We start from the raw sequence: 26454 nt of genomic DNA, 5'->3' as shown, positions 1-26454 counted from the left end.
TCGCGCGCAAAAGCAAGGGCCCCCCTAAAAAAAAAAAAAAAAAAAAAAAAAAAAAAAAAAAAATACAAAAATTAGCCAGTGTGGTGGCATGCGCCTGCAGTCCCAGCTACTTGGGAGGCTGAGGTGAGAGAATTGCTTGAATCTGGGAGGTGAAGTTTGCAGTGAACTGATATTGTGCCACTGCACTCCAGCAAGACCCTGTCAGGGGAAAAAAAAAGTTTGGCTGTTATGTGGAGGACTGGGATAAAGAAGGGCAAGAGCGAGGTAGAAGAGTCGTCTAGGGAGAATGGTTAGGGGCCATTGCAATTATCCAGCAAGAGATCTTGGACCAGGATGGCAGCAGTGGAGGTGGTAAAATGTGGTTGGATGAAGCATAAGCTTTGAAGGTATCAACAGGACCAGCTGATGGAAGGGAGTCAACAGGACCAGCTGATGGCTGTAAACTGGGGGGTCACTAGCTATCAGATGGCATTTACTTAAAGCCATGGAAGTAGATGAGCTGCCTTATGGAGAGGGAATAGGAAGGAGGTAGACCATTCTATCAAAATTCTCTTTCTACAGGACACTTCTCACTGAGATATTATTCATCTGGGATTTATGTTATTTATTCAATTTTTTTTGTGTTTGGTTCCATTAGAAAAGCTCCATAGGGGCCGGGCGCGTTGGCTTATGCCTGTAATCCCAACACTTTGGAAGGCCGAGGCGGGCGAATTACCTGAGGTCAGGAGTTTGAGACCAGCCTGGCCAAAATGGTGAAACGCCGTCTCTACTAAAAATACAAAAATTAGTTGGGTATGGTGGAGCACTCCTGTAGTCCCAGGTACTCGGGAGGGTGAGGCAGGAGAATCGCTTGAATCCGAGAGGCGGAGGTTGTAGTAAGCCGAGATTGTGCCACTGCACTCCAGCCTGGGAGACAGACTCTATCTCACAAAAAAAAAAAAAAAAAAAAAAAAAAAAAAAAAAAAAAAAAAAAAAAAAACCAACAAACAAAAAAACAGCTTTGTAGGAGAAGGAACCTTGTATCTTCACCACATAAACTGTGTTTGGATTCGCAGTCGAGTTGGGGAAAAAAAAATCAGTCTGGAAGAGTCACACCAAACCAGCTCCTATCTCTGGGGATAGAACAAGGAGTTTGGTTGGTGAGATATGCCGTTCCTGAACCTCTAGCCACACTAACTAAGGCTTAATTAATGACCGGACGACTTGAAAGTGCCTTCCACTGTTTATCTTTTAAATCTGCAACGAAATGCAACAGAAACGCGAAAAATAAACAATAGAAGCCAGTCTTACTACACACTGCACAAGCCAATAAAACCCCAAATGCAGCTCAAAACCAGGTGTCACGCAAACGTCTACTTTTTTGCTTTTATTTGAGACGGGGTCTCCGTCGCCCTGGCTGGAGTGCAGTGGAGTGATCTCGGATCATTGCAACTTCCGTTCTTGGATTCATGAGACTTTCCTGCAGTAGTTTTTTGAGCAATTGATATTACAGACTTGCATTATCACAACCGTGTGGTCTTAGAGACACATGGTAAAAACTAGATTTTACCAGTTGATTAATCATGGTCTAATTTTCAACACTAAAAAATTTAGCCTCGCATAACACAAGGCCTCAAAAAATTTGATGTAAGACTCAAAAGTGTTTCTCTCCACGGAAATCTTTAGTAAAAGGCGAAAGATTTATACGATTTGAAGAGAAACCAGAGTATGCTAGTAATTTTGGCTTCGAACCTCGCGGGGAGAGCTAACACTTAACACACTTATGGTTGTTGGATGCTTGCGTGGTACGCACTCCCTGCATATAGTTTATGCACAAAGATGTGTGTAAGAGGGATCATGCCCTAAAATAGTGCGGAAACGCCCGCACGGAGGGAGTGCAAGCATCGTGAGGGGATCTTTTCGTGGTGCACCATGGGTATGCAAATCACAGGCGACTCCGGGCTGTTCCGCACCACAGGGACTGGGTCTCCGGGGCGGCACCCTGGGGACCCGCGGATCAGTGGTCTCCTTTGCTCTCCTATTCTCCTCTCTGCTGGTCCTCCTGGGACCCGCACCCCGTGGGTGCCGAGTCCCTTGCGGAGCTGGTGTTTGTCCCAGGGGTTAAGGTCCTGTCCCGCCGTCCTTACCCGCAGTAAGCCTCCGGGCTTAGGGAGAGGGACGGGGAAACAGACGGGCACAGACACTCAGGGGCAGTGGGAACTCACAGGAGGCACGACACTATCTCTCCTGGAGGAGATGGCATCCGATCCATTTCACCTCGAAGGGTGATAAGAAGTCACATCAAGGGGATGTGGGAAAGTGTTCTAGGCAGAGGGAATGGCGTATGAGAAATTATGGACCCGAAGACCAGTTCAGCCTGTCCAGACAGTGGCGCTCCGTGTGTCTGATGAAGGGGTGCTAGGGTGGGAGGCACAGGCTAGATCTCCTCGGGCCTGGGAAGATGAAGATGAGGAGGCTTAGTGAGGCTGGCTAACTTGCCCAGGGTTACTCCGCTGGTAAGTGGCACAGAGGGCTGAAGCCCTTTGCACTATTCTAACCTGGTGAGCTCTCTCTGCTCCGCCTAGAAGGCCCTCCTTGGTGACCCAAACACTGCTGGACCCAAATCCAGCCTCCCTCCCTTGGGCCTGCTGGTTGCACCCCCTACTGTAGGTTCTCTGCCAGCTACCCGCTTCTCTTGAGCTTTTTAGGCATGTTAGTGTGGATTCAATTGCAATAGGCGTTTCCTTTTTTTTTTGTATCTTTTGGTCAGAACATGATTTCCTGGCCTTTGTCCAGGTGGGGTGGGATGTGAGAAGGCATTGTTGGTGGGGTGGGATCATTCCTGGTGAGTGGGTGATTGGAGCCCAGGGTCTATGCGAACTAGACTATGGGTCCTAAGCTATGGCTGGGAAAGGGCAGTTGCAAACCTCCCTACACCTCTGGGTGAGGCTCTGTGCTGTATTCCAGGGCTGTGGCCACTCTTCAAGGCCTGTGCTCAATGGGGCTGTTCAACCTTCACGGAACAAACAGCTTAAATTGTGTCCTCACTAGCTGCTAGCACCTTCGTTTCTGGGCAGTTGCCGCAACTGATCCACTGGCTGACTGGCCAAAGATGCCTCTCGGCTGTCAGGCCAACCACCAACTTGCAGAGGCCTTTGCCTTGGAGGTTGCTCTGGGAACTGGCTCCTTTCCCTCGGTCCACAAACCTCCTGAGAAGCTCCCCAGACCCTGTTGCCCTCTCTCTGCTTCAACTGACTGCTTTCCTGATCTGCCTCCACCTCACCTTCCAGCTGCTGCATGGCCTTGCCCCTCCGCCTTGCCATTTCCCGTGCGGGTGAAGCAGGTAGATGGAGGTGAGTCTGCAGAGGTGGGCGGGCTGGAATATGGTGGCTTGGAAAGCCACATGGTGGGGCTTTTTTTTTCCTGCTCCCGGTCTCCAGATTGAACCCAGTAGGATTTCACACCAACAAAGTTTGTTATCGTTTTGTATACTAAGCACTTAATCCAGATGATGTTACCAAGTATATGACAAAAATCCAGAATCTGGGGTCTTTTCCACCCAGAACTAGAGAAGCTAATACCTCAGGTCCTGGCACCAAAGCCCCTTCCAATAGCGAATGTTCACTTGCAAACTCCCCACTCTGTCCAAAAAAAAAGCACTGAAGTCATTTGAGATGAGTTCACATAGAATATATTTCATTCTTTAAAAAATAAAACTTTCAACATAGCTAACATCTATGTACACTACAAAAATAGACATTTTCATATAAATAATGGACGTGGTAGGAGGTGGGCAGGGATATGAAGAGCCTGCCCAGGAGTCACCAGGCGGTGGGGCCAGGACTGAGGAAGGGTGCTGGAGGGTCTCTCAGGCTTGGTCAGCTGAGCGGGCAGCGGTGTGGGGTGGGAAAGGGGACATGGCTGCACTGCAGCCTTAAGTGCTGGCTTTCACTCTCAAGTGACACAGACATAGGCTCACACAGGCCTGGGTGTGCAAGGTGCTGGCTGTTCTGTATGGATATCAGGGAGGCCCATGACAGCTGGGTCGGGAGAGGGGGTGTAGCAGCAGCAAGGCCCTCCAGGGGTCCATCCTGCGTCTAACACCTGATCCAGTGCTTCCCGGTGACCCCACGTGGCCCACATACGGTCTCTGTGCTTCAGCTGCTCTTTTCACCCAGTGGCTGGACCTGGTCCCCTGGAACTGAGGTTGCCAGAGCTGGTGGCAGCAGGGGACCAAGGATGCTCATCAGAGGCTGAATGGATGTAGGCACCAGGCAGGGGGGGTGGGTGGATGGCCACGGTCATGGAGGTAGTCACTCTGGCAAAGCTCTGGGGCAGGGAGGGGGATGGCCCCCACCTAAGCCCGCCTCCCTGTGGAGCTGGTGGACTCAGGACCTCTGGGCTTTCCTTGTATATCTGTATCACCTGTGGGGAGACACCAGCCACAGTAAGCACACGGGCCCCTGGGGCTCCCGTCCCCTTCAGCATCTCCCTGGGGATCATCATGACTGTTGGGAAGCGGGGGTCCTTGTTGGTCTCCAGCAGGATATGAGAGCTGGCAGGTGACAGGACGTTGAGGCCTGGGGCAAACCCTGCACCTTGCTCTGGATCCTAAAAGCCTAAGGTGGGTCCCATGAAGAAACCAGGAGGGCTGAGGGGCAGGAACATGGTGTCTGGGGAAAGAAGGAGGCTGCCACCTTCAGCTGGTGGCACCTGTTGGGGAGGTACCTGTCTGTGGGTCACAGGGCTCTGTCCCTTCCCTTGCCTGTCCCTACCCCATCCCCTGGGCTGGGAGCAGAGGGATGGTGCTGAGGGTGTGGTCACCTCTGGTGGCGGGCCCAGGATGGACAGCAGCACAGGCAGCAGCACAAGTCCATGGAGGAGGCCCAGGAGCGTGAGCACCGTCAGTGCCGCAAAGAAGTACCTGGGGGCGGGGGGAGTCAGCCCAGGCCTGCCCTGAGCCCTGCCTCCCCGCCCCGAGCCCTCCCTACCTTACAATGAAGTCAAAGTGGGAACCAGCAAGCATGAGCAGACCCAGCAATGTGGAGATGGCCCCATCAGTCACGGGGGCAAATGTGTGCTCGAGGGCACGGGCGGCCCGCAGGTTCCGGCTGCCCTGGGTGGTCAGAAAGCCCTGGGAAAATAGAGTGGCCCTGGAGCTGCTCCTCTGCCAGTCATGGCCAGCTCAGCCATGTCCCCAGCTGTATCTGTCTTCAGAGCTCAACAATACCTTGGCCCACCTAAGGCCAGGTGGTGAACTAAGTTCATGGGAACTGTACAGGGAGCATGCATGAGCCCTTTTAGGTAACACTGTATGGATGGGTTTGGTGAGCTTAGACACAGAGACGTGTAGAAAATAGGGTACAGCCTGGGTAACAGAGTGAGACTCTGTCTAAAAACAAACAAGGCTGGGCGCGGTGGCTCATGCCTGTTATCCCAGGCTGAGGTGGGTGGATCACCTGAGGTTGGGAGTTCGAGACCAGCCTGGGAAACATGGCGAAACCCTGTCTCTATAACAAATACAAAAATTATCTGGGTGTGGTTGTTTGTGCCTGTAGTTTCAGCTACTTGGGAGGCTGAGGTGGGAGGATGGCTTGGCTAGGGAGGTGGAGGTCACAGTGAACTGAGATTGCACTGCTACACTCCAGCCTGTACCACAGAGTGAAACTCTGTTTCAAACAAACAAACAAACAACAAAAATAGGTTGGGCAGACTACAGCCTGTTACTTGTTTTGTAAATGAAATTTTGTTGAAACAGCCATATACATTGGTTAATGTATTATCTAGACAATTTTGTGTTTCTATGGCAGAGTTGCAGCAGAGACTTTATGGCCTACCAAGCCTGAAATGGTTACTATCTGGTCCTATAAATAGAAGAAGTTTGCCAACCACTAGTCCATCTAGAAGAGGGATGCCAAAGTGATAACAGGTATTTCTCAGAGTAGTGTTTCAGAGGATTTCTAATTATTATTCTTTTGTACCTTTCTGCATACTGACTTTGTTTTCAAGGACCATATATTGTTCTTACAATCAGAATAATAATAGAGATATTTGGTGGGGGGAAGGGAAGGGAGTGGTTTGTGGAGTCTGGCTGGTCTGTGGGTCCCCCCTTTCCTCTGTCAGAGAATATGCAGCCCTGGGTGAGGCCTTCCTTGGTTCCGGCATCTCTGTATCTCTGGTATCTCTGTAGAACCCCTCCATTAAGCCCACATTGCCATCCCGCTACTATCCCTTTTTTTATTTTTTTTTGAGACAGGATCTTACTGTGTTGCCCAGGCTGGAGTGCAGTGGTGTAATCATGGCTCACTGCAGCCTCAAACTCTGAGGTTCAAGTGATCCTCCTGCCTCAACCTCCCAACTGGCTGGGACTACAGGCATGCGCCACCATGCCCAGCTAATTATTTACTTTTTCTGTTTTTTTTTTTTTTTTTTTTTTTGAGACAGTTCTGCTCTGTTGCCCAGGTTGGAGTGCAGTGGTGCAATCTTGGCTTACTGCAGCCTCTGCCTCCCAGGTTCAAGCGATTCTCCTGCCTCAGCCTCCTGAGTAGCTGGGATTACAGGCACCCACCACTATGCCTGGCTAATTTTTGTATTTTTATTAGAGACAGGGTTTCACCATGTTGCCCAGGCTGGTCTTGAACTCCTGGCTCAAGCAATCCACCAGCTTTAGCCTCCCAAAGTGCTGGGATTATAGGTGTGAGTCACCATGCCTAGCCCATCCCACAATGGTTCACAGTGAAACCATTCAAAAGAATCATTGATTCCCATTTTCTCATCTTCCATTCTGTCTTTAACACATTCCAGACAGGATTTTGTCTACTCCTCTCTACTGAAATGGCTGCTTATTTATTTGTCTACTTATTTATTGTCTCTCTCTTTTTTTTTTTTGAGATGGAGTTTTGCTCTGCAGCCCAGGTTGGAGTGCAGTGGCGTGGTCTTGGCTCATGGCAACCTCCGCCCTCCCAGGTTCAAGTGATTCTCCTGCCTCAGCCTCCCCAAGTAGCTGAGATTACAGGTGTTCACCCGCACACCCCGCTAATTTTCTTTTCTTTTTTTTTTTTTTTGAGGCAGAGTCTCGCTCTGTCGCCCAGGCTGGAGTGCAGTGGCGCGATCTGGGCTCACTGCAAGCTCCGCCTCCCGGGTTCACGCCATTCTCCTGCCTCAGCCTCCTGAGTAGCTGGGACTACAGGCACCCGCCACCGCGCCTGGCTAATTTTTTTTGTATTTTTAGTAGAGACGGGGTTTCACCATGTCAGCCAGGCTGGTCTTGAACCCCTGACTTCAAGTGATGTGCCCACCTCGGCATCCCAAAGTGCTGGGATTACAGGCATGAGCCACCGCACCCAGCCCTTATTGTCCGTCTCGATCCCTAGAATATAAGTTCCTTGGAGGTAAAACCTGTATTGCTATTATATCTCGTATTCTTTTTTATTTTTATTTTCCAAATTCTTTTCCTTTTTGAGATTGAATCTTGCTCTTTTGCTCAGGCTGGAGTGTGCAGTGATGCGATTTGGCTCCGCCTCCTGGGTTCAAGCGATTCTCCTGCCTCAGCCTCCTGAGTAGCTGGGATCACGGGTATGCACCACCACGCCCAGCTAATTTTTGTATTTTCAGTAGAGACGGGGTTTTGCCATGTTGGCCAGCCCGTCTTGAACTCCTGACTTGAGGGGATCCTCCTGCCTTGGCCTCCCAAAATGCCCCAGCATCATTATTCCAATTACAGGCATGAGCCATCGTGCCCAGCCCAAATTCTTCTTCTTCTTTTTTTTTTTTTGAGACGGAGAGTTTCACTCTTGTTGCCCAGGCTGGAGTGCAATGGCTCAATCTCAGCTCACTGCAACCTCTACCTCCCAGGTTCAAGCAAGTCTCCTGCCTCAGTCTCCAAAGTAGCTGGGATTACTGGCATGTGCCACCACGCCTGGCTAATTTTTTGTATTTTTAGTAGAGACAGGGTTTTACCATGTTGGCCGGACTGGTTTCAAACTTCTGACCTCAGGTGATCCACCTGCCTTGGCCTCCCAAAGTGCTGGGATTACAGGCGTGAGCCACCACGTCCGGCCAGCCCAAATTTTTTTTTTGAGATGGAGCGAGCTCTGTCACCCAGGCTGGAGTGCAGTAGCGCAATCTTGACTCACTGCAAGCAGCGCCTCCTGGGTTCACACCATTCTCCTGCCTCAGCCTTCCAAGTAGCTGGAACTACAGGCGCCCACCACCATGCCCGGCTAATTTTTTGTATTTTTAGTAGAGACAGGGTTTCACCATGTTAGCCAGGATGGTCTTGATCTCCTGACCTCATGATCTTCCCGCCTCGGCCTCCCAAAGTGCTGGGATTACAGGCATGAGCCACCGTGCCTGGCCCCAAATTCTTAAACAGTACCTAGCACATAGTAGGGGCTTGAACAATATGTGTTGAATACTGAATCAGCTGACTGGTCCCTCCCCGGGGTGCCTGTGCTCACCAGAGCCACATGGACTGTGAACTCAACACCGATGCCTACAGAGGCCACGAGGATCACCACGGGGATGGCACTCAGCTTGATGCCAAGGAAACCCATGATACCAAAGAGCTCCACCGTCATCATCGCCAGGACCAGCACCTGGGGGAGACAAGGCTCACAGAGGGCTCCTGGCAGGAGGGAAGACAGGCTGGGCAGGGAAGGGTACGGGTGCCGCTGGGTCTCTCTGTCCCCACTCCTGCAAGCACTCACTATGAGGCCAGCCGTCCAGGGGTTGAGGAGCAGCAGGGCACAGACGAGGAATGTGCACACCAGCAGGATGCAGACAGCCAGAAGGAAGCAGCGCCGCAGGCCCAGATACTGCTCCCAGAAGAGGAACGGGGAGCCACTGGGATAGGCGTGCACCCCAGCCTGGCTGGCCTCTGCACATGCTGCCCGGGCCCCCTCAATGGCCTCCACAAAGTCTGCAGTCTTCTGGAGGCCACGCAGCAGGAAGGGGAACTGGGCAAACTCCAAGGGCTGAGCTGGTGGGACTGCAGAGGGGAGGGGAAGGGAGAAGAGGGAGAGGGACGGGGCGGTGAGCACGGGGCAGAGCGGGCAGGGCCTCAGGCTCAGGGCTTGTGTGGGTGAGGCTGAGGCTCTTGCTGAGCTCCCCCCAGGACTCACTGCGAAGGTTCTCCCCCGTGGTGTCGTATTTGTCATGCAGCCATTCAGGAGGTGGGGGGTAGAAGTTGGCCTGTGAGGCTGCCAGACCCAGGGGGTCACTGCTCACCCACACGGTCAGCCCCATGTAGAAGAGCTCGGGTGGAATCAGTCCCTCTCTGTCTACCAGCTTCTTTGTGGTCAGCTGCAGAGGCAGAGAGGGCTGAAGGCCTGGGCCCAGGAGGCCTGCAGCGCCTGTGCTACTCCACCCCTCCAGCCCTCTCCCAACCTGGCTGAAATCCAGAGGCTCCTGGGCGTCTCCAGTCTGGATGAGCAGCTTGTAGGCCAGGGCCCCATCCTCAGAGCCATTGCGGTACGAGTGGCGGGTGATGCGCCCAGAAGCCCAGTCCTGGTCAAAGGCAGCCTGGATTCCTAGGGGAGAACAGGGGAGGGCTCTGTTGGCTGGTGGCGCCAGGGTGTTTCTCCCTGCAGCACCCTCCCTGCCGGTCCCCTCGCCTCTCACCCTGTAGCCAGCTGCGGTAATAGTGCAGCCAGGTGCGGGGTGCCTGGGCGGCCGGTGGGGGCAGCACTGCCTTGAGGGAACTGAAGCGCTGGTGCAGATCAAAGAGGGCGCGTTGGGAGTGGGCGTAGTCAAAGCCACCCTGGGTCACCAGGGCCACCTCGTACAGGGAGAAGTACCTGAGCTGGGCGCTCAGGAAGGCATGCTCCTTGGTGCCCCGGGGCACTACATCCGTCAGGGCCAGGCCGTCTTGCACCAAGGTGGCTCCATAGAGGCTCAGGCCCAGAAGAGCGCCAAAGAGCACCAGCACAATGGCCTGTGGGAAGTGGCAACTAAGCTGGAGGCCCCAGGGCTGCCCCCAGCCCCTCAGGGGTGGACTGAGCCCTCTGCCCTTCTGGGCCCACAGATGCTAAGTCTCTGCCCTGCTCGGCCCAGTCTTACCTTGGCATGTGACTGCAGCAGCAAGGGGGCAAACTGGTAGCGGGCAAAATGGGCAAGATTCCAGTGGGCACAGGGCAGGGACTTGCAGGCTGCCTTCTGCCTTGGCTCCTCCTCCTGGCCTAGAAGGTCCCGTGTGGACCCTCCAGGGCTGAAGACCTCAGAGCCCAGTGGGTCAGAAGGTGGGGGCACCAGGTGGGCTTGGGGAGGCAGGATGGTGACCACATGCTGGCTGCTGGCTTCACAGTGTGTAAAGGCTTGAACTGTGGCAGTGAGGTGGGCAATGCCCACTGGAACCGTCTCATCCCCCAGCTCCTGGGGCAGGATCTGAATCACCCGAGCAGAGCAGGGACTGGAAGAGGTAGAGAGTGGATGACAGGTCTGTGCCTTGAAATGCTGGTGAGGGGACAGGCTGGCGTGGGTCACGGGAGGAAGGGGCTGGGGTGCAGGCAGTACCTGGAGAAGCAGCAGAGCACATCGAGGCGCTGGCAGTGGCGCCGCCGTAGGTCCAGGCTGAGGATGGCTGGGAAGACAAGCATCACGGCTAAAAGACAAAGGTGGCAGCCAACCACTATGGCCGCCGACTGGGGACGGACAGCGTGGAAACCTGAGAGAGAGGACAGTGAAGGCTGATGAAGCTTGGCCTCAAGCCCCACGAGCCCCACCCTGAGCCGCCATGTAAGGAGCCCTCACCTGTAGGGAGAAGGCTCGCAGCGCAGGATGGGAATGAGGCACCATGAGGAAGGGCAGCCATGTTTGATGGATGTGAGTACAACGACCTGGTGCCTGTGCCGCCTGCAGACACTCGCCCATGCGCGTCCTGACCAGGACAGAGTTGGGACCTGCCCTCAGGTCACAAAGGAGGCTCTGTGTCAAGGTGGAGTGAAGGGGAGGCTCAGGAACTTGGGGTACAGAGGTGGGGCAGTCATAACACAGCAGCTAGCATTTACCATGTACGTGTGATGGGCTGTTCTAAGCATTCAGCTTGAGTTACCTCACTGATCCAAACACAACCCTTAGGACACAGCACTATTATTTCCCCTGTTTACAGATGGGGACAAGAGGCACTGAGGTTCATTAGCAGCCCAGGGTCACTTGAACCAAGAGGCTCTTAACCAGTAAGCTGAGCTGCCTCAGATGAGCCCTGGGGGACAAGGTCCCACCTGGAGAGGGGTGCCAGGCAGAGCCTCTGTGAAGGCGTGCGCCAGCAGGAATACGTCATCCACGCCGATTCCCAGAGCCAAGAAGGGCAGCACCTAGAGGGGCAGAGGAGCGGGCATCTGAGGACCTGTGAAGCCTGGTGACTGGCACCGAATCTGCCCTGCAGTCCAGGCGTACCTGGGTAGTGGCAGCATTGAAGGTGATGCCAAGCAGGGCACAGAGCCCAAGGCCTGAGGCCACCGCCAGGGCCACCAGCAGTACCCCGGCAAGGCCCACAGCACCCTGGGACTGGGCGCAGTCCCATCGTAGCATCGTCACACAGGCATAGGCCAGCTGTGGGGAGAAAGGGCAGTCTCAGACAGGGGCTCCCAGGGTGGGCACTGGCTGGAGGTGGAGTGGGGCAAGGTGCCAGGTGCAAAACCCACCATGAGCAGATAGCCTCCCACCACACGGGCAGCGCTGACTTCAGAGAACGCATGCAGGATGTCGTCCAGGGTGGTGGAGGAGAAGGCGTGGATCTGCTGGGAAGTGTTCTCAGGCAGAGCCTCCTGGGCCAGCTGGAGAAACAGGGTGGATTGGGGGGGGGGCAGGAGGAGGGAGTGGCCTCAGGGCACCCACCTTGTCCTTGTCCATACCGACCTGCACAAAGCGCCGCTGCCAGGCTTGTAGCACTGTGCCAGCCTGCTCCTCACTCCAGCCAATGTCATGCGTCTGATAGTCACCCCGGAAATGCTCGTACAGTTGGCGGGGACTCATCAGCAAGAAGGTGCTCTGCAGGGCCTCTGCCCTGGTGGGGGTACGGGAGAACCAGGGGTCAGAGCTGGCCCAAACACCTGGTGAGGGATGTGCAGGGCCTTTTGCCAGAGCTGCCTGGCATTACAGTACGGGTTCTCACGCACGGAGTCCCCTCATCAACTCCCAGAGGAGACTGTACCTCAGCAGCTGTCCCTGGGGGTCTCTGGCCATGCCTCCCAGCAGCAGTTCCTCCTGCCAGTGCATGAATTTGTGGGAGAAGCCATGGCAGCCCCCGCTCAGCTCGTGAGCCACATTGGGAGCCTGGAGGGGAATAGGAGGGGTTAATGCTCAAGGCCCTGGCTGCGGATAACTGAGTGTCCCTGGGCTTCCACCTCCAGGAACCAAGCCACCATGGAGCTCAGTGGGCCTGGAGTGTAGGTAACTATTCTGAGCCTCTTGACTGCTCTGCAGAAGTGAACAGCTAGTATCCCGAAGACAGGAAGCCTGAAGGGGGAGCAGAGGCCTGGAAGTAGGCTTCTGGGAGGAACTGGTGTAACTGGCGGATTCTGGGAAAAGTACCACATTGGCAGGGCCATAAAGAAACCAGGGAGACCAGGTATGATATTCATGCTTACCTACTGTGTTCTTAGTTTCCCTGTATTAGTCTATTTTGACAAAAAGTCCAGCCTTGGCCAGGTGCAGTGGCTCACGCCTGTAATCCCAGCACTTCCAGAGGGCTAACAAAAATTAGCCAGGCATGGTGGCGGGCACCTGTAATCCCAGCTACTCAGGAGGCTGAGGCAGGAGAATTGCTTGAACTAAGATTGAGCTACTGCATTCCAGCCTGGGCGACAGAGTGAGACTCAAAAAATAAATAAATAAATAAAATTAAAAAAAAGTCCAGCCTCATCTAGGCTCAGAAAAAAAAAAAGGGATTCATATACCACTCCAGGGCTCCGTAGGATAACTGAATGGGAATGGAACTGGGGGCCTGGCACTGTGGGAGCAGGGTAATGCCAGGAAGTGAGGGTCAGGGCACAGAGCAGTCAGCTCCTCCAGAACATAGGAGTGTATGAGGGAAGGAAAACAGTCTTTCCCTGGCAGACCTGGTTGGAACCCACCTGCCTGCTGTGATGGTTGGGGGCACTAGGTGGGCAGTGGAGGTCATCAGGGTGTAGACAGGGCCGCCCCACGTAGGCCTGGCCCACCTGTGCCTTGTCTAGCAGCTCCCGGAAGCCCTCAAGGGAGGCAAAGGGACCCAGCTCCTCCAGCAGCTGCTCTGGATCCAGGTTGGTCCACTGGATATCCGGACGGCCGCTGAGGGAAAAGCCCATAGTTGGTGAGGGAACACAGGGATGAAAACCCAGGCTCCAAACTGCTGCTGGGGTCCCATGCTGTACCCCACTCTCCTCTTATCTGCCCATTTGTCCCTCCATATGGAGGGTGTGCAAGCCTCAGCTTCTCAGAACTGCCAGGCAGCATGGGCCCACCAGGGTGCTACAGTGAGCGGTAGATGACTACAACGGGCTGAGACAGATATCAGGGCAGGGTTACCTAATACATAGAAAGGGCCTAGAAAGGCCCCACTGAGTCCCTTACCAAGCTGTGTGCTTGGTTCTAATATATAACCAGCAGGCACACGCCTGTAGCAGGTTTTTTTTCTGACCTGGGCAACAGCTTAGCAAACACCTAGGTAATTCACCCCAGCAAAGCCTCTTTCTGGGGATCTTTTTCTCCTTTACTCAGATCTTAACAGATCTTTGTGTTTAGTTTTGTGTAAATAAGTCAGGTCTTCCTTCCTTCAGAGGGAAGGAGAAGGGGGATATTGAGAGAGCCCTGGGGAAGCCTGTGCTCTCTGTTGCTGGCCTGGGAGGTACTTAGGACCTTGGTAAGGTTTTGATCATTCTCATTCCCCCAACCCCTCCTTTCTGCTGGGAGAGTCCCCAGCGGGAGATGCAGCAGGGCCCGGGAGTAGCACTCACGGCAGGTAGGCGGAGCCCCCTTGGAGTTTGGCTCCCTCCCAGAAGCAGTCGAGGGGAGTGAGGATCACGCACGGAAACAGCTTCTCAATCATCTGCCAGGGATACCCCGGGCCACATCAGTCCTGCCCCACAACCTTTGTAGGATGCCCTCTGCAATCCCCTCCTTAGTTTTAAGGGGGCGGATTGCAGGCTGTGGGGCTTGCTCGGTCTCTCTGAGTCCTTCCACGCCACAGAAGAGGTTCTGCCTCTACTCCCTCTCAGGACACTTACCCGCTCAATCATTCCATTTTCAATAAGGGGAACTCCTGACTTGTAGCAGATTTTGTTCAAATCCCAGGACCTGCAATAGCCAGGGGCATAGGAGATCAGCAGAAGAGGGGGATTCCCACTCCAGAACCCCACAGCACGCCTCAACCCCAGCTGCTCAGGGGCTCAGCCAGACTCACTTCCCATAGAGTGATACTTGGACTTTACTGGCAGTGAGGGCTGCCTGGAGGTGGAGGCCAAGTGCTTCGGGCGTGAGGATGTTCTCTCCCTCCTGCCGTGCGGTCTGTATCAGCATCTGAGAGGTGTATGCAGCCTCCTCTCCTAGCTTCTCCTTGGTGTAATGCAGCTCCTGGCTCACCCGGCTGCCCACTGCAGGAGCAAAGAGAGAAAGCTGGGGGGAAAGGGCCTAGGTGCGTCAGAACTTGGGAAGGGGGCTTCAAACTCTGAGGCCTCCCCAGACAAGTGGGAGAGGGGGAGCAGAGAGGAGCCCCTGCCTTATCCCCGAGGGCCTGGTCATGGCCCAGGCTGACTCCCCAGGCTTCTGGGTCCTAGAGCTCTGCTAGGCAAGTGGAGAGGCCTCGGTTGTTCGGCTCTGTGGATTTCCTGTGTGGTCTAGGGTTTAAGCATGAACCAGGTTGGCTGGGTTTTGGGCATAAACTTAAAAATGACAATCAACATGAGCTGGCCGTGGGCTGGGGGGGTTGTAGAGGCATCTTGGTAAGGGAACCCTCACTCAGTCCCTCTCTACTCTGGTAGGGAGGACAAGGAGGGCCAATAGGGAGGCTGCTGCTGGGAGGGTTTCCTGAAAGAACAGATGTAGGGCTGAGGCTGGTTCTTAGTTCAGGTTGCGCTGGGCAGTGATTTATATCCACACACCTTTCTGCAAAGTGTCCTGGGGAGAGGGCAGGGATAGGAGTGTCTGATAATAATGGGTGATGGTAGTGGGCCCTGTGTTGGTGTGGGGAAGGTGGGGGATGGGACAGTCATTCAGTGTGCTGCTCCTGCTCAGGCAGGAAGTGCATGGAATCAGCTCACAAACCCTGGCAGGGGTGAAATCAAAGTGAGCCCAGGGGAGGGAGGTGTCCAGATCCCTTTCACCGCCCTCACTGTCCAGACCACAGGGAGTCCCAGTGCCAGGCCTGCCTTAGTGTCCTGGATCTTAGCACCCCTCCAGTCCTGCGTTATGCTGGCCACAGGCTCCTGCTGTGTAACTGGGACCTGGGGGAGGTGGGGACATTGTGAGGGGATAGCACTTAACTATGATGTGGGGGAGAGTGAGGGCCAAATCTACCTCTGGAGGCTTTGTGGATTTGGTCTGATCTCAGACCCTGCGCTGTTTCCACCTGTCTGGGGGTCTCCTCCTGTTAGTCTTTGCTGCCTGCTGGGACCCACACGTACTGCTTCTCTGAGACTCAAGTCCCTTCTGAGATCGTCATGTTTCCCAATCTCTTTTCCTTTTTCTCTTTCTTCCTTTTTTTTAGACAGGGTCTTGCTTTGTTGCCCAGGCTGGAGTGCAGTGGCCTGATCACAGCTCACTATAGCTTTGACTTCCTGGGCTCAGGTGATCTTCCCACCTCAGCCTCCTGAGTGGCTATGACCACAGGCACCCGCCATCGTGCCTGGCTAATTTTTAAATTTTTTGTAGAGAGACGGTCTCATCACTGTGTTGCCCAAGCTGGTCTTTTTTTTTTTTGGCTCACTGCAACGTTCTGCCTCAGCCTCCCAAGTAGCTGGGATTACAGGCGCCCATCACTGTACCTAGCTAATTTTTTGCATTTTGAGTAGAGACGGGGTTTCACTATGTTGGCCAGGCTGGTCTTGAACTCCTGACTTCCCTTTTGGGAGGCCCTCCTTGGCCTCCCAAAGTGCTGGGATTACATGCGTGAGCCACTGCTCCTGGCCCCAAGCTGGTCTTAAATTCCTGGGCTCAAGCGATCCTCCCACCCCAGCCTCCTAAAGTGCTAGGATTACAGGTGTGAGTCACTGTGCCTGGCCCTCCAATCTCTTTTTCAAACCCATGTAATCTTCTCACTCACAAAAGCCCCAAATCCTTGGTAGCCCCCAACACATACTTACCCATATGCTCACATGTGCCCTCGTGCCCCAAAAGTCACATTCCCGGCCTTCACCTCACGAAAACAGTCTTCCTGTCCTGCTCCCCACACTGCCAGTTCCTTCCCTTTTTTTTTTGAGACAGAGTTTCACTCTTGTTGCCCAGGCTGGAGTGCAATGGTGCAATCTCGGCTCACTGCAACCTCTGCCTCCCGGGTTCAAGCGATTCTCCTGCCTCAGCCTCCTGAGTAGCTGGGATTACAGGTGCCTGCCAGTATGCCCGGCTAATTTTTGTATTATTAGTAGAGATGGGGTTTCACCCTGTTGGCCAGGCTGATCTTGAACTCCTGACCCGAGGTGATCCGCCAGCCTCGGCCTCCCAAAGTGCTGGGATTACAGGCATGAGCCACCATGCCTGGCCTCTCCTTCTCTGACTCTTCCTTACTCCCCACTCCTTTGCCAGGCCTGTACTGCAGTGTTTATTTCACCAGGATTAGGCCAAAGACTGCCGCATGTAGGGGAAGAGGAGGACAGAGATAAGCTTTCCATAGTAAGTGGGTTTGCTGAGAGGAAGGAGGCATGGGAAGAGGAAGGAACCCAGAGAGATCTGACAAGAAAGCAAGAGAAAGAAACATGGATAATTTAAAATGGAGCATCAAAGACAATAAAGACTCCTCAGGGGAGAAAATGGGGAAGAGAAAAAGATAAACCTTAGTTGACAAAGATAGATATGGACAGATGAACTGGGATGCATTGTGATGCAGGAAGGAAGAGACGATAATGCTTAGTCTGTTCCTTGGGCTAATTACTTATTCTCTCTGGGTCTCCAGCTCCTCATCTGTCAAATGGAAACAGTGACTACCTTGGTAGAATTAGCATCAGTGCAGGCAAAGTACTTAGGAAATTGCATGGCACACAGTAGGTACAGATGTGGAGTTATTTTTCAATGGTTGCTGGTAGAGAAATGATGTGACAGAAAAATGAGAAGGAACTGAAGGAAAGAAAGACTGCAGGTGACAGGGGAGGAAATAGGACAGAGGAGGGAGAATATCAAGATTGATACATTAGGCCAGGCGTGGTGTTTCACGCCTGTAATCCTAGCACTTTGGGAACCCGAGGCGGGTGGATCACGAGGTCAGGAGTTCACGACCAGCCTAGCAAACACGGTGAAACCCCGTCTCTACTAAAAGAAAATACAAAAAATTAGCCGGGCGTGGTGGCGGGCGCCTGTAGTCCCAGCTACTTGGGAGGCTGAGGCAGGAGAATGGCATGAACCCAGGAGGCGGAGCTTGCAGTGAGCCAAGATTGCACTACTGCACTCCAGCCTGGGTGACAGAGTGAGACTCCGTCTCAAAAATAAATAAATAAATAAATAAAAAATAAAAAATAAAAGATTGATACATTAAAAAAAGCTCGTCCCTTTTTTTTTTTTTGAGACAGGGTCTTGCTTTGTGACCAAGGCTGGAGTGCAGTGGTGCGATCACAGCTCACTGTAGCGTTGACCTCCTGGCTCAAACAATCCTCCCAAGTAGCTGGAACTACAGGTGTGTGCCACCATGCCCAGCTAATGTTTGTATTTTTTGTAGAGACATGGTCTCCCTATGTTGCCCAGGCTATTCTCGAACTCCTGGGCTCAAGTGATCCTCCCGCCTCAGCCTCTGAAAGGGCTGGGATTACAGGTGTGAGTCACTGTGCTCAGCTAAACTTTTATGTCTTTACCAATGAGAAAATATAACTGGTTAACCAATATGGAAAAAGAGTCTACCTTATAAGTAATCCTCTAAATGCAAATAAAAACATCAATAAGTTACTATCTAACAATTTAGCAAACATTTTAAAATTGATAGCACTCATTGCTGGTTTACAGGAGTACACTCTAACCCACTATGGGAGTGTAACATGGTATACTCTTTGGGGGAAAGCATCATTGCAATATGTAGGTTCCATAATCTTTGGTCCAGAAGTTTCACGTGTAAGGGCCTATATACCATTGTAGGGACTTAAGCTTTCTCTGGGTGAAATGGGAGTCATGGGAGATTTTGGGCAGAGAGGATCTGACGTTTTCATCACCTAACAATGTATTTTTGTGAATACACGGTTGTAAGTTGTGAACGATAAGAGGTGCCCACGAGAAGAAGTCAGGAAAGGTGTCCTGGACGAAGTGTGTGCAGGGAACTGTCAAAGACTCCGTGTTTCGGTACTGCTAAGAGTGAGCCAGGGAGGAGCCAGCGGCAATGCTGGAGAAGCAATCAAGTCCAATTATGGAGGGCCTAGAGTGTGTGCTATGGAGTTTATATTTGATTTTACAGAATCTGGTGGAAATTGGTGGAAGGGCACTAAGAAGGGGACTGACTTGGCCAGATGGAGATTGGCCACAGGGTGGTGCTGTGGAGGCAGATTTGAAGGTGAGGCTGTCGGCACCTTCCTCCTTTCTAACAGACCCTGATTTCGGTGGCCATCCTCGGAAAGGCCTAGCGATTAGGGACAGCTGGGCTCCTCCCCAGCATCAGAAGGTGAAACTTGATTAGTTTAAGAAGCCAATCAGTAATTCCATTGCCTTTGCCACGTGAAGGATTTCGGCATAGGATGCTACACAGTTCTTGCCAAAAAGAACAAATGAGAAGTTGGCTGGGAGGCTACTAATTAATTTTTCCTCACTTTCAAAAAGAGATGCAAGACCAGGCATAGTGGCTCATGCCTGTAATCCCAGCACTTCAGGAGGCCAAGGCAGGAGGATCGCTTGAGACCAGGAGTTCAAGACCAGCCTAGGGGTTGAACTCATGGCTCATACCTGTAATCCTAGCACTTTGGGGGGTGCAATGGCTCATACCTGTAATCCTAGCACTTTGGGAGGCCGAGGTGGGTGGATCACGAGGTAAGGACGTTGAGACTAGCTTGGCCAACATGGTGAAACCCTGTCTTTACTAAAAATACAAAAACTAGTCAGGTGTGGTGCGCACCTGTAATCCCAGCTACTGAGGAGGCTGAGGCAGAAGAATCGCATGAACCTGGGAGACAGAGGTTGCAGTGAGCTGAGATTGATCCACTGCACTCCAGCCTGGATGACAGAGCAAGACTTCATCTCAGGGGATGGAAAAAAAAAAAAAAAAAAAAAAAAACCAGCCTGGGCAACATAGTGGGACTGCGTCTCTACAAAAAACAAACAAACAAAAAAATTAGCTGCGCATGGTAACATGTGCCTGTAGTCCCAGACACTATGGAGAAAGAGGCAGGAGGACTGTGTGAACCTAGGAGTTCGAGGCTGCAGTAAGATGTGATTGTGTCACCGCACTCCAGCCTGGGTGAAAGAGTGAGACCCTGTCTCTATAAAACAAAACAAAAACAAAAAGACATGCAAGACAAGAATGACCTTTTTCCTGACACTGCAGCAGCCACTTTGAGATAAGCCTGAGGACAAAAGTCCAACATGTTGAAGATGGCAGAGGAGAAAGAAAGAAACTGGGTCCTTGCTAATGTCCTTGGGCTGCTGAATTAACAAAATCAACTAGGCTTCCTGTTACAGAGAATAATAAATCAATCTTCTTCCCTCCTTCCTTTCCTTTTTTTTCTCTTTCATGTTGCTAAAAGCATTCTATTATTTTATTTTATTTATTTATATATATTTTTGAGACAGAGTCTTGCTGTTACCCAGCCTGGAGTGCAGTGACGCGATCTCTGTTCACTGCAGACTCCGCCTCCCAGGTTCAAGTGATTCTCCTGCTTCAGCCTCCCGAGTAGCTGGGATAACAGGCACATGCCATCACGCCTGGCCAAATTTTGTATTTTTAGTAGAGACAAGGTTTTGCCACGTTGGCCAGGCTGGTCTTAAACTCTTGACCTCAGGTGATCCACCCCACCCTGGACTCCCAAAATGCTGGGATTACAGGTGTGAGCCACTGCGCCAGCCTTATTTTTTAATTTTTAAGTTTTTAGAAATAGAGATGGGGTTTTGCCATGTTGCCCAGGCTGGTCTTGAATTCCTGGGCTCAGTCAAGCTTCCCACCTTGGCCTCCCAAAGTGCTAGGATTACAAGCATGAGCCACCACGCCTGGCCTAAAATCATTCTAAATGATACAATCAGGAGTGTATTGCCAGGGATGGAACAAGACCTCAACTAAAGCAGTAAACACAAGGTAGAAAGGATGGGTCTGTTATGAGAGAGGTTAAGAAGCAAGGATTTACTAATTTACTAAACAAGTGGGTGAACGGGCCGGGCGCGGTGGCTCACACCTGTAATCCCAGCACTTGGGAGGCCAAGGCAGGCAGATCACGAGGTCAGGAGATCGAGACCATCCTGGCTAACACGGTGAAACCTCGTCTCTACTAAAAACACAAAAAATTAGCCAGGCATGGTGGCAGGAGCTCCTGAGTAGTCCCAGCCACTCGGGAGGCTGAGGCAGGAGAATGGCGTGAACACAGGAGGCAGAGCTTGCAGTGAGCCGAGATCGTGCCACTGCACTCCAGCCTGGGCGACAGAGCGAGACTCTGTCTCAAAAATAAATAAATAAAACAATTGGGTAAACAAGAACTGAAGATGACTCCTAAGGTTTTAGCTTTAGATATTTAAGTGGGTGGTGATTCTACCAACTGATATAAGGCCATCCTCTGTCTTCTACATAGAATGGCAGCTCTTGTTGCGCAGGCTGGAGTACAATGGTATGATCTCGGCTCACTGCAACTTCTGCCTCCCGGATTCAAGCGATTCTCCTGCCTCAGTCTCCCGAGTAGCTGGCATTACAGGCATGCATCACCACGCCCGGTTAATTTTGTATTTGGAGTAGAAGCAGTGTTTCAACATGTTGGTCAGGCTTGTCTCAAACTCTGGACCTCAGGTCATCCACATACTTCGGCCTCCCAAAGTGGTAGGATTACAGGCGTTAGCCTCCATGCCTGGCCTTTGTAATTTTCATTTTAGAGAACAATCTACCTCTGAACCCTTGACTTTACAGTTGGCCAGGAAAGTCAAACAAGTCGCATTCCAAGTCTCACCATGGCAAAGTTAAGGAGGTCTGGAACACCAGTCTGGAACACTGATAGCCAGTGTTTGGTTTCTTCCTCTGCTTTCTCCTTCTCCTTCTCCTTCTCCTTCTCCTTCTCCTTCTCCTTCTCCTTCTCCTTCTCCTTCTCCTTCTCCTTCTCCTTCTCCTTCTCCTTCTCCTTCTCCTTCTCCTTCTCCTTCTCCTTCTCCTTCTCCTTCTCCTTCTCCTTCTCCTTCTCCTTCTCCTTCTCCTTCTCCTTCTCCTTCTCCTTCTCCTTCTCCTTCTCCTTCTCCTTCTCCTTCTCCTTCTCCTTCTCCTTCTCCTTCTCCTTCTCCTTCTCCTTCTCCTTCTCCTTCTCCTTCTCCTTCTCCTTCTCCTTCTCCTTCTCCTTCTCCTTCTCCTTCTCCTTCTCCTTCTCCTTNCTCCTCCTCCTCCTCCTTCCTTTCCTTTCCTTTTCTCTCTCTTTTTTTTTTTCTGAGATAAAGTCTCGCTCTGTCGCCAGGCTGGAGCGCAGTGGCGCAATCTTGGCTCACTGCAACCTCCGCCTCCTGGGTTCAAGCGATTCTCCTGCCTCGGCCTCCGGAGTAGCTGGGACTATAGGCGCAAACCACCGCACTTGGATAATTTTTGTATTTTTAGTAGAGATGGAGTTTCCCCAAGTAAGCCAGGCTGGTGTTGAACTCCTGACCTCAGGTGATCCACCCACTTCGGCCTCCTAAAGTGCTGGGATTACAGATGTGAGCCACTGCACCCTGCCTGCTTACTCTTTCTTTGAGACTGGGTCTCTTAGTGAGACTCCATCTCTATGAAAAAAAAATTGGCCAGGCGCGGTGGCTCAGGCCCGTAATCCCAGCACTTTGCGGGGCCGAGGTGGGCGGATCACAAGGTCAGGAGATCAAGACCAGCATGGCCAACATGATGACACCCTGTCTGTACTAAAAATACAAAAAAATTAGCGGGGTATGGTGGCGCAGGCCTATAGTGTCAGCTACTCTGAAGGCTCAGGCAGGAGAATCGCTTGAACCTGGGAGGCAGAAGTTGCAGTGAGCCGAGATCGCGTCATTACACTACAGCCTGGGCAACAGAGCAAGACTCATTCTCAAACAAAAAAAAAAAGAAAGAAAAAAATGATCACTGCTTTTACCTCACCTCCAGCCAATACAGGACAAGAATGATATTCTGAAATAAAGGAAAAAAGCCTAGGAATTGGCTACCACCCTCTTATAAAACCTTCCCCCGAACAACAGCAAAAAACTGCTGGGGTCTAGCCTATCCTATGCTGGAGTGTAGGAGAGATGAGGAAACATGGAGGTTCAAGCAGTGTTTAGATGGGGAAAATGTGGGGAATGGAGAGGGAGGAAGGGAAGGGAGACTGCCTCTGTTATGGCAGGAAATCCAAGAGTCATCTGGGACCACCCAGGCAGCAGTGGTGTGGGTGGGGGTATGTGTATGTGCATGTATGCACATCTGTGTTCTGGGGCTGGGGGCAGGCAGGCAGAGCGAAACATCTGCTCTGGACCCCAGGGCTGGCCTAGAGTGTGTATGGATGTGAGAGTCTGCAGGGCTGTGGGTAGATAGGGTGGGGACGGCGTGTGAGAGCCCAACAGGCAGGCAAGCTCTGAGAAACATCTGCTCTGGATCCTAGGACTTGCCAGTATTTGAAATAACTCAAGGGTGTGAGACTCCAACGTGGGCTCTGCCTTTGGGTATGGGCCAGGGCTGAGGGAGCCTACAAAATGCAAACTTCCCAGGGAAAAACAGACTGGAGTTTGACTCCTATCAAAGGGCTGCTATATGAAACCAGCCCTCAGTAAAGAAGAGTCATGCTGAAAAAAAATTTTTTTAATTAAAAAAAGAATTCTTTTTTTGGGACGGAGTCTCCCTCTGTCGCCCAGGCTGGAATGCAGTGGCACAATCTCGGCTCACTGCAACCTCCGCCTCCCAGGTTCAAGCGATTCTCCTGCCTCAGCCTCCCAAGTAGCTGGGACTACAGGCCCGCCACCACACCTGGCTAATTTTTGTATTTTTAGTAGAGATGAGGTTTCACTATGTTGGTCAGGGTGGTCTTGAACTCCTGACCTTGTGATCTGTCCTCCTCGACCTCCCAAAGTGCTGGGATTACAGGCGGGAGCCACTGCGCCTGGCCTGCTGAAATTATTAATAAGAAATCATTCTGGCCAGGCACGGTGGCTCACACCTGTAATCCCAGCACTTTGGGAGGCTGAGGTGAGTGGATTACTTGAGGCCAGGAGTTCAAGACCAGTCTGGCCTACATGGTGAAACCTGGTCTCTACTAATAATACAAAAATTATCCAGGCATGGTGGCGCCCACCTGTAATCCCAGCTACTTGGGAGGCTGAGGTGGGAGGACCTGAGCCCTGGAGGTCTAGGCTGTCTCTACTAAAAATACAAAAATTAGCCAGGCGTGGTGGTGGGCACCTGTAATCCCAGCTACTTGGGAGGCTGAGGCACGAAAATCACTTGAATCCGGGAAGCGGAGGTTGTAGTGATCTAGAATCGTGCCACTGCACTCTAGCCTGGGCGACAGAGTGAGACTCCATCTCAAAACAAAACAAAACAAAAAACAAAACCGGCCCCCGCCCCGCAAAAAAAAAAATCCCAAGAAAATCATTCTTTTATGCTTCCTTAAGAAAGTGAGGATTTGATCCCATCTGACCCTGGCTATTGCCTCAAAGTGTGGATTCTGTATTGCTTTTCCATTAAATGGGCCTGGGTGCCTAAGCCCTCTCCCTGGAGGCTTGGCCAGATGATTTACTCAGTTTCCCCAGCCTTCTAGTTTTAACTTTTCTGATACTCCTGGTCATAAGTGATTTCTCCCTGCCTTCTCTTATACAGCATAATCACAGGATGCTCTGTATTGTATTTTAGTTATTCCAGCACATATTTTACTTTCCTTGCTACTGAAAAATGAATCTTGTTTTAGCTGCTTTTGCAAACCCTGATGCATTGTCAAAAACACACATAGAAAGTTAACAATAAATGCTAAATAAACACATACAAAATCACAGACAAATATTCTATACAGCCAATTCATAGGGTCTACCATCTGCAGATGTCCATTTATGGTTGTGGAAGGGAATAGTGTTCCTAGATGCCCAGGTGTACAGACTCTGGCCAGCAGGTGCCCCGCCAGCCCCAGGGCCAGGCCTACTAGAGCTCAGTAACCAAGCTCCTCACCCCGTTCTTGTCTTGGGCTCACCATACCTGAGCAGCTATGGCCAGTGGCCACAACTTACCTTCTACCCAGAGCTGTTCCAAGTTTGTCTCAATAATGGCCACGCGGAGACCTAATGCCAGGGCCCCAAAGGCCAACAGTCCCAGAAAGAGCACTTTGCCACAGTGTCTCTGGATCCCGCAGCCCAGAGAAAAGAGCAGGCCCTGGAAGTAAGCACGAAGCCAGAGTGGAGCCTTCAGGCTCCCAGCTAGGATCTGGGATGGAAAGAGAAGGGTCAGCCAGGCATCACTGCAACAATGCATGAAATCCTTCCCTTCTCACCCTATATATCTGCTGCCCAGCCCTAGCTTCTTGATTTCTGGATGTGGGACAGGGAGCACCAACACAGACACAGGCCCACACTTGGAAGATGTAACACCCACCACCTCCAGCACACACCTGAGGAAGGCATAGGCCTATTTTCTTTTTTTTTTTTTCGTTTTTCTCTCTTTCTTTCTTTCTTTTTTTTTTTTTGAGATGGAGTCTTGCTCTGTAGCCCTGGCTGGAGTGCAGTGGTGTGATCTCGGCTGACTGCAACCTCCACCTTCCAGGTTCAAGAGATTCTCCTGCCTCAGCCTCCCAAGTAGATGGGACTACAGGCGCCTGCCACCCATGCCCTGGTAATTTTTTATTTTTAGTAGAGACAGGGTTCCACCATGTTGGCCTGGCTGGTCTCGAACTCCTGACCTCAGGTGATCCGCCCGCCTCAGCCTTCCAGTGTTGAGATTACAGGTGTGAGCCACCACGCCCGGCAGGCATAGGCCCATTTTCTGAGAGCAGGATACATATGTACACACACCTGTCGTCGGGTGGACAGAGGTAAACCCACAGACATTTATTCTCACTGGCCAGACGAGGGGGAGACACAAGCACAGACACACCGACACACACGCACAACTTGCTTGCCGTGCTAGCTGTCGCTAGTGTCAGACACCCAATGACACACGGTACTTGAAGACATCACAAACCTTGCAGAGGCCCGAGTGACAGACCTGGCCCCACTTTTCCTTCTTCCATCTCCCCCTCTACTCACCTGGGGTGCTGCGGTTCGAGCTGGGGGTGTGTAACTCGGGGCAGCTCTCTGAGGGGCGGCGATCGAGTCATGCTGGCTGGGATGGGGGGCGCGGGCGCCCCCAACCCGCGTTATCTGGGCGCTCCCATAGGCTAGCCCGGTCTCCCAGTACCGCTGGGCCCCGCGTGGGGATTCAGTGGGGCCGCCAAGGAGCGGGCGTGGGAGAGACTGTGGGGTGCCGGTGTTAAGGCGGCTGCGAGGGAGGAGTGCAGGGAGCTGCGGGCCCGGGGCGAGGCGCCGGGGTTCACCCGCTCTGTGGGCCGTGGGCCGCCGCGGCTGGAGGAGGCATGGGTTCCGCGCGCAGGCGGAATTGCTGTCCCGAGACGCACAGCAGGGTTCGAAGTGGCGACTGCAGTGCCCGGGAGGCGGCTGGAGCTCCAGAAAAGGGAGCTGGCCGGGGCGACGCCCTCCCATTGGCTGAGGGGCCCGCAAATTACCCTAGGCGTGCGGCCGGGCCCGCTGCTAGGTAACGGCGCCGCAGGGGGCGGGGCAGGAGACCACCCAAGCTGGCCCACCCTGCGCCTCCCTCCCGCCCGCGGGGCCACAGGGAGGAGGAGGGAGGGAGATCCCGGAGAGGCGCAGCGCTGGCCAAGTGTAAGTCCAGAGGCTGACGCTGAGAAAGGGCGTTTGCGGGCTCTTGTTAGGGCCACACTTTTTTTTTCTTTTTTGTAAGACGGGGTCTCACTCTGTCACCTAAGCTGGAGTGCCGTGGCTGCATCTCGGCTTGCAGCCTCCGCCTTCCGGGCTCAAGCCATCCTCCCACCTCAGCCTCCCGAGTAGCTGGGACCACAGGCGTGCACCACCACGCCCGGCTTTTTGTATTTTTGGTGGAGAACGGGTTTCCGCCATGTTGCCCAGGCTGGTCTCAGACTCCCGAGCTCAGGCTGTCAGCCCACCTCAGCCTCCCGAAGTGTTGGGATGACAAGAGTGAGACAC

At 52.6% G+C, this 26454-nt stretch overlaps 1 protein-coding gene across 1 annotated transcript; it reads right to left on the bottom strand.

Annotated features, from left to right (window-relative positions):
• Positions 1-3579: 3579 nt before the first annotated feature.
• Positions 3580-25638, bottom strand: PTCH2 (patched 2). The gene is given in 23 exon segments (XM_017881687.1): positions 3580-4404; positions 4804-4903; positions 4971-5113; positions 8439-8576; positions 8688-8968; positions 9102-9282; positions 9367-9509; positions 9601-9913; positions 10039-10387; positions 10492-10619; positions 10729-10877; positions 11174-11291; positions 11374-11529; positions 11622-11753; positions 11836-11983; positions 12131-12252; positions 13053-13248; positions 13914-14005; positions 14184-14253; positions 14360-14549; positions 24469-24661; positions 25480-25520; positions 25523-25638. Coding segments are annotated over 23 exon segments (3666 nt in total). The 5' UTR covers positions 25551-25638; the 3' UTR covers positions 3580-4149.
• Between the last annotated feature and the right edge of the window lie 816 nt (positions 25639-26454).

This window comes from Rhinopithecus bieti, unplaced genomic scaffold (assembly GCF_001698545.2).
Source record: "Rhinopithecus bieti isolate Rb0 unplaced genomic scaffold, ASM169854v2 scaffold_12155, whole genome shotgun sequence".
Taxonomy (NCBI): Eukaryota; Metazoa; Chordata; class Mammalia; order Primates; family Cercopithecidae; genus Rhinopithecus; species Rhinopithecus bieti.
The sequence above is the reverse complement of the archived record's forward strand: the minus strand, read 5'-3'. Positions and strand labels throughout refer to the sequence as shown.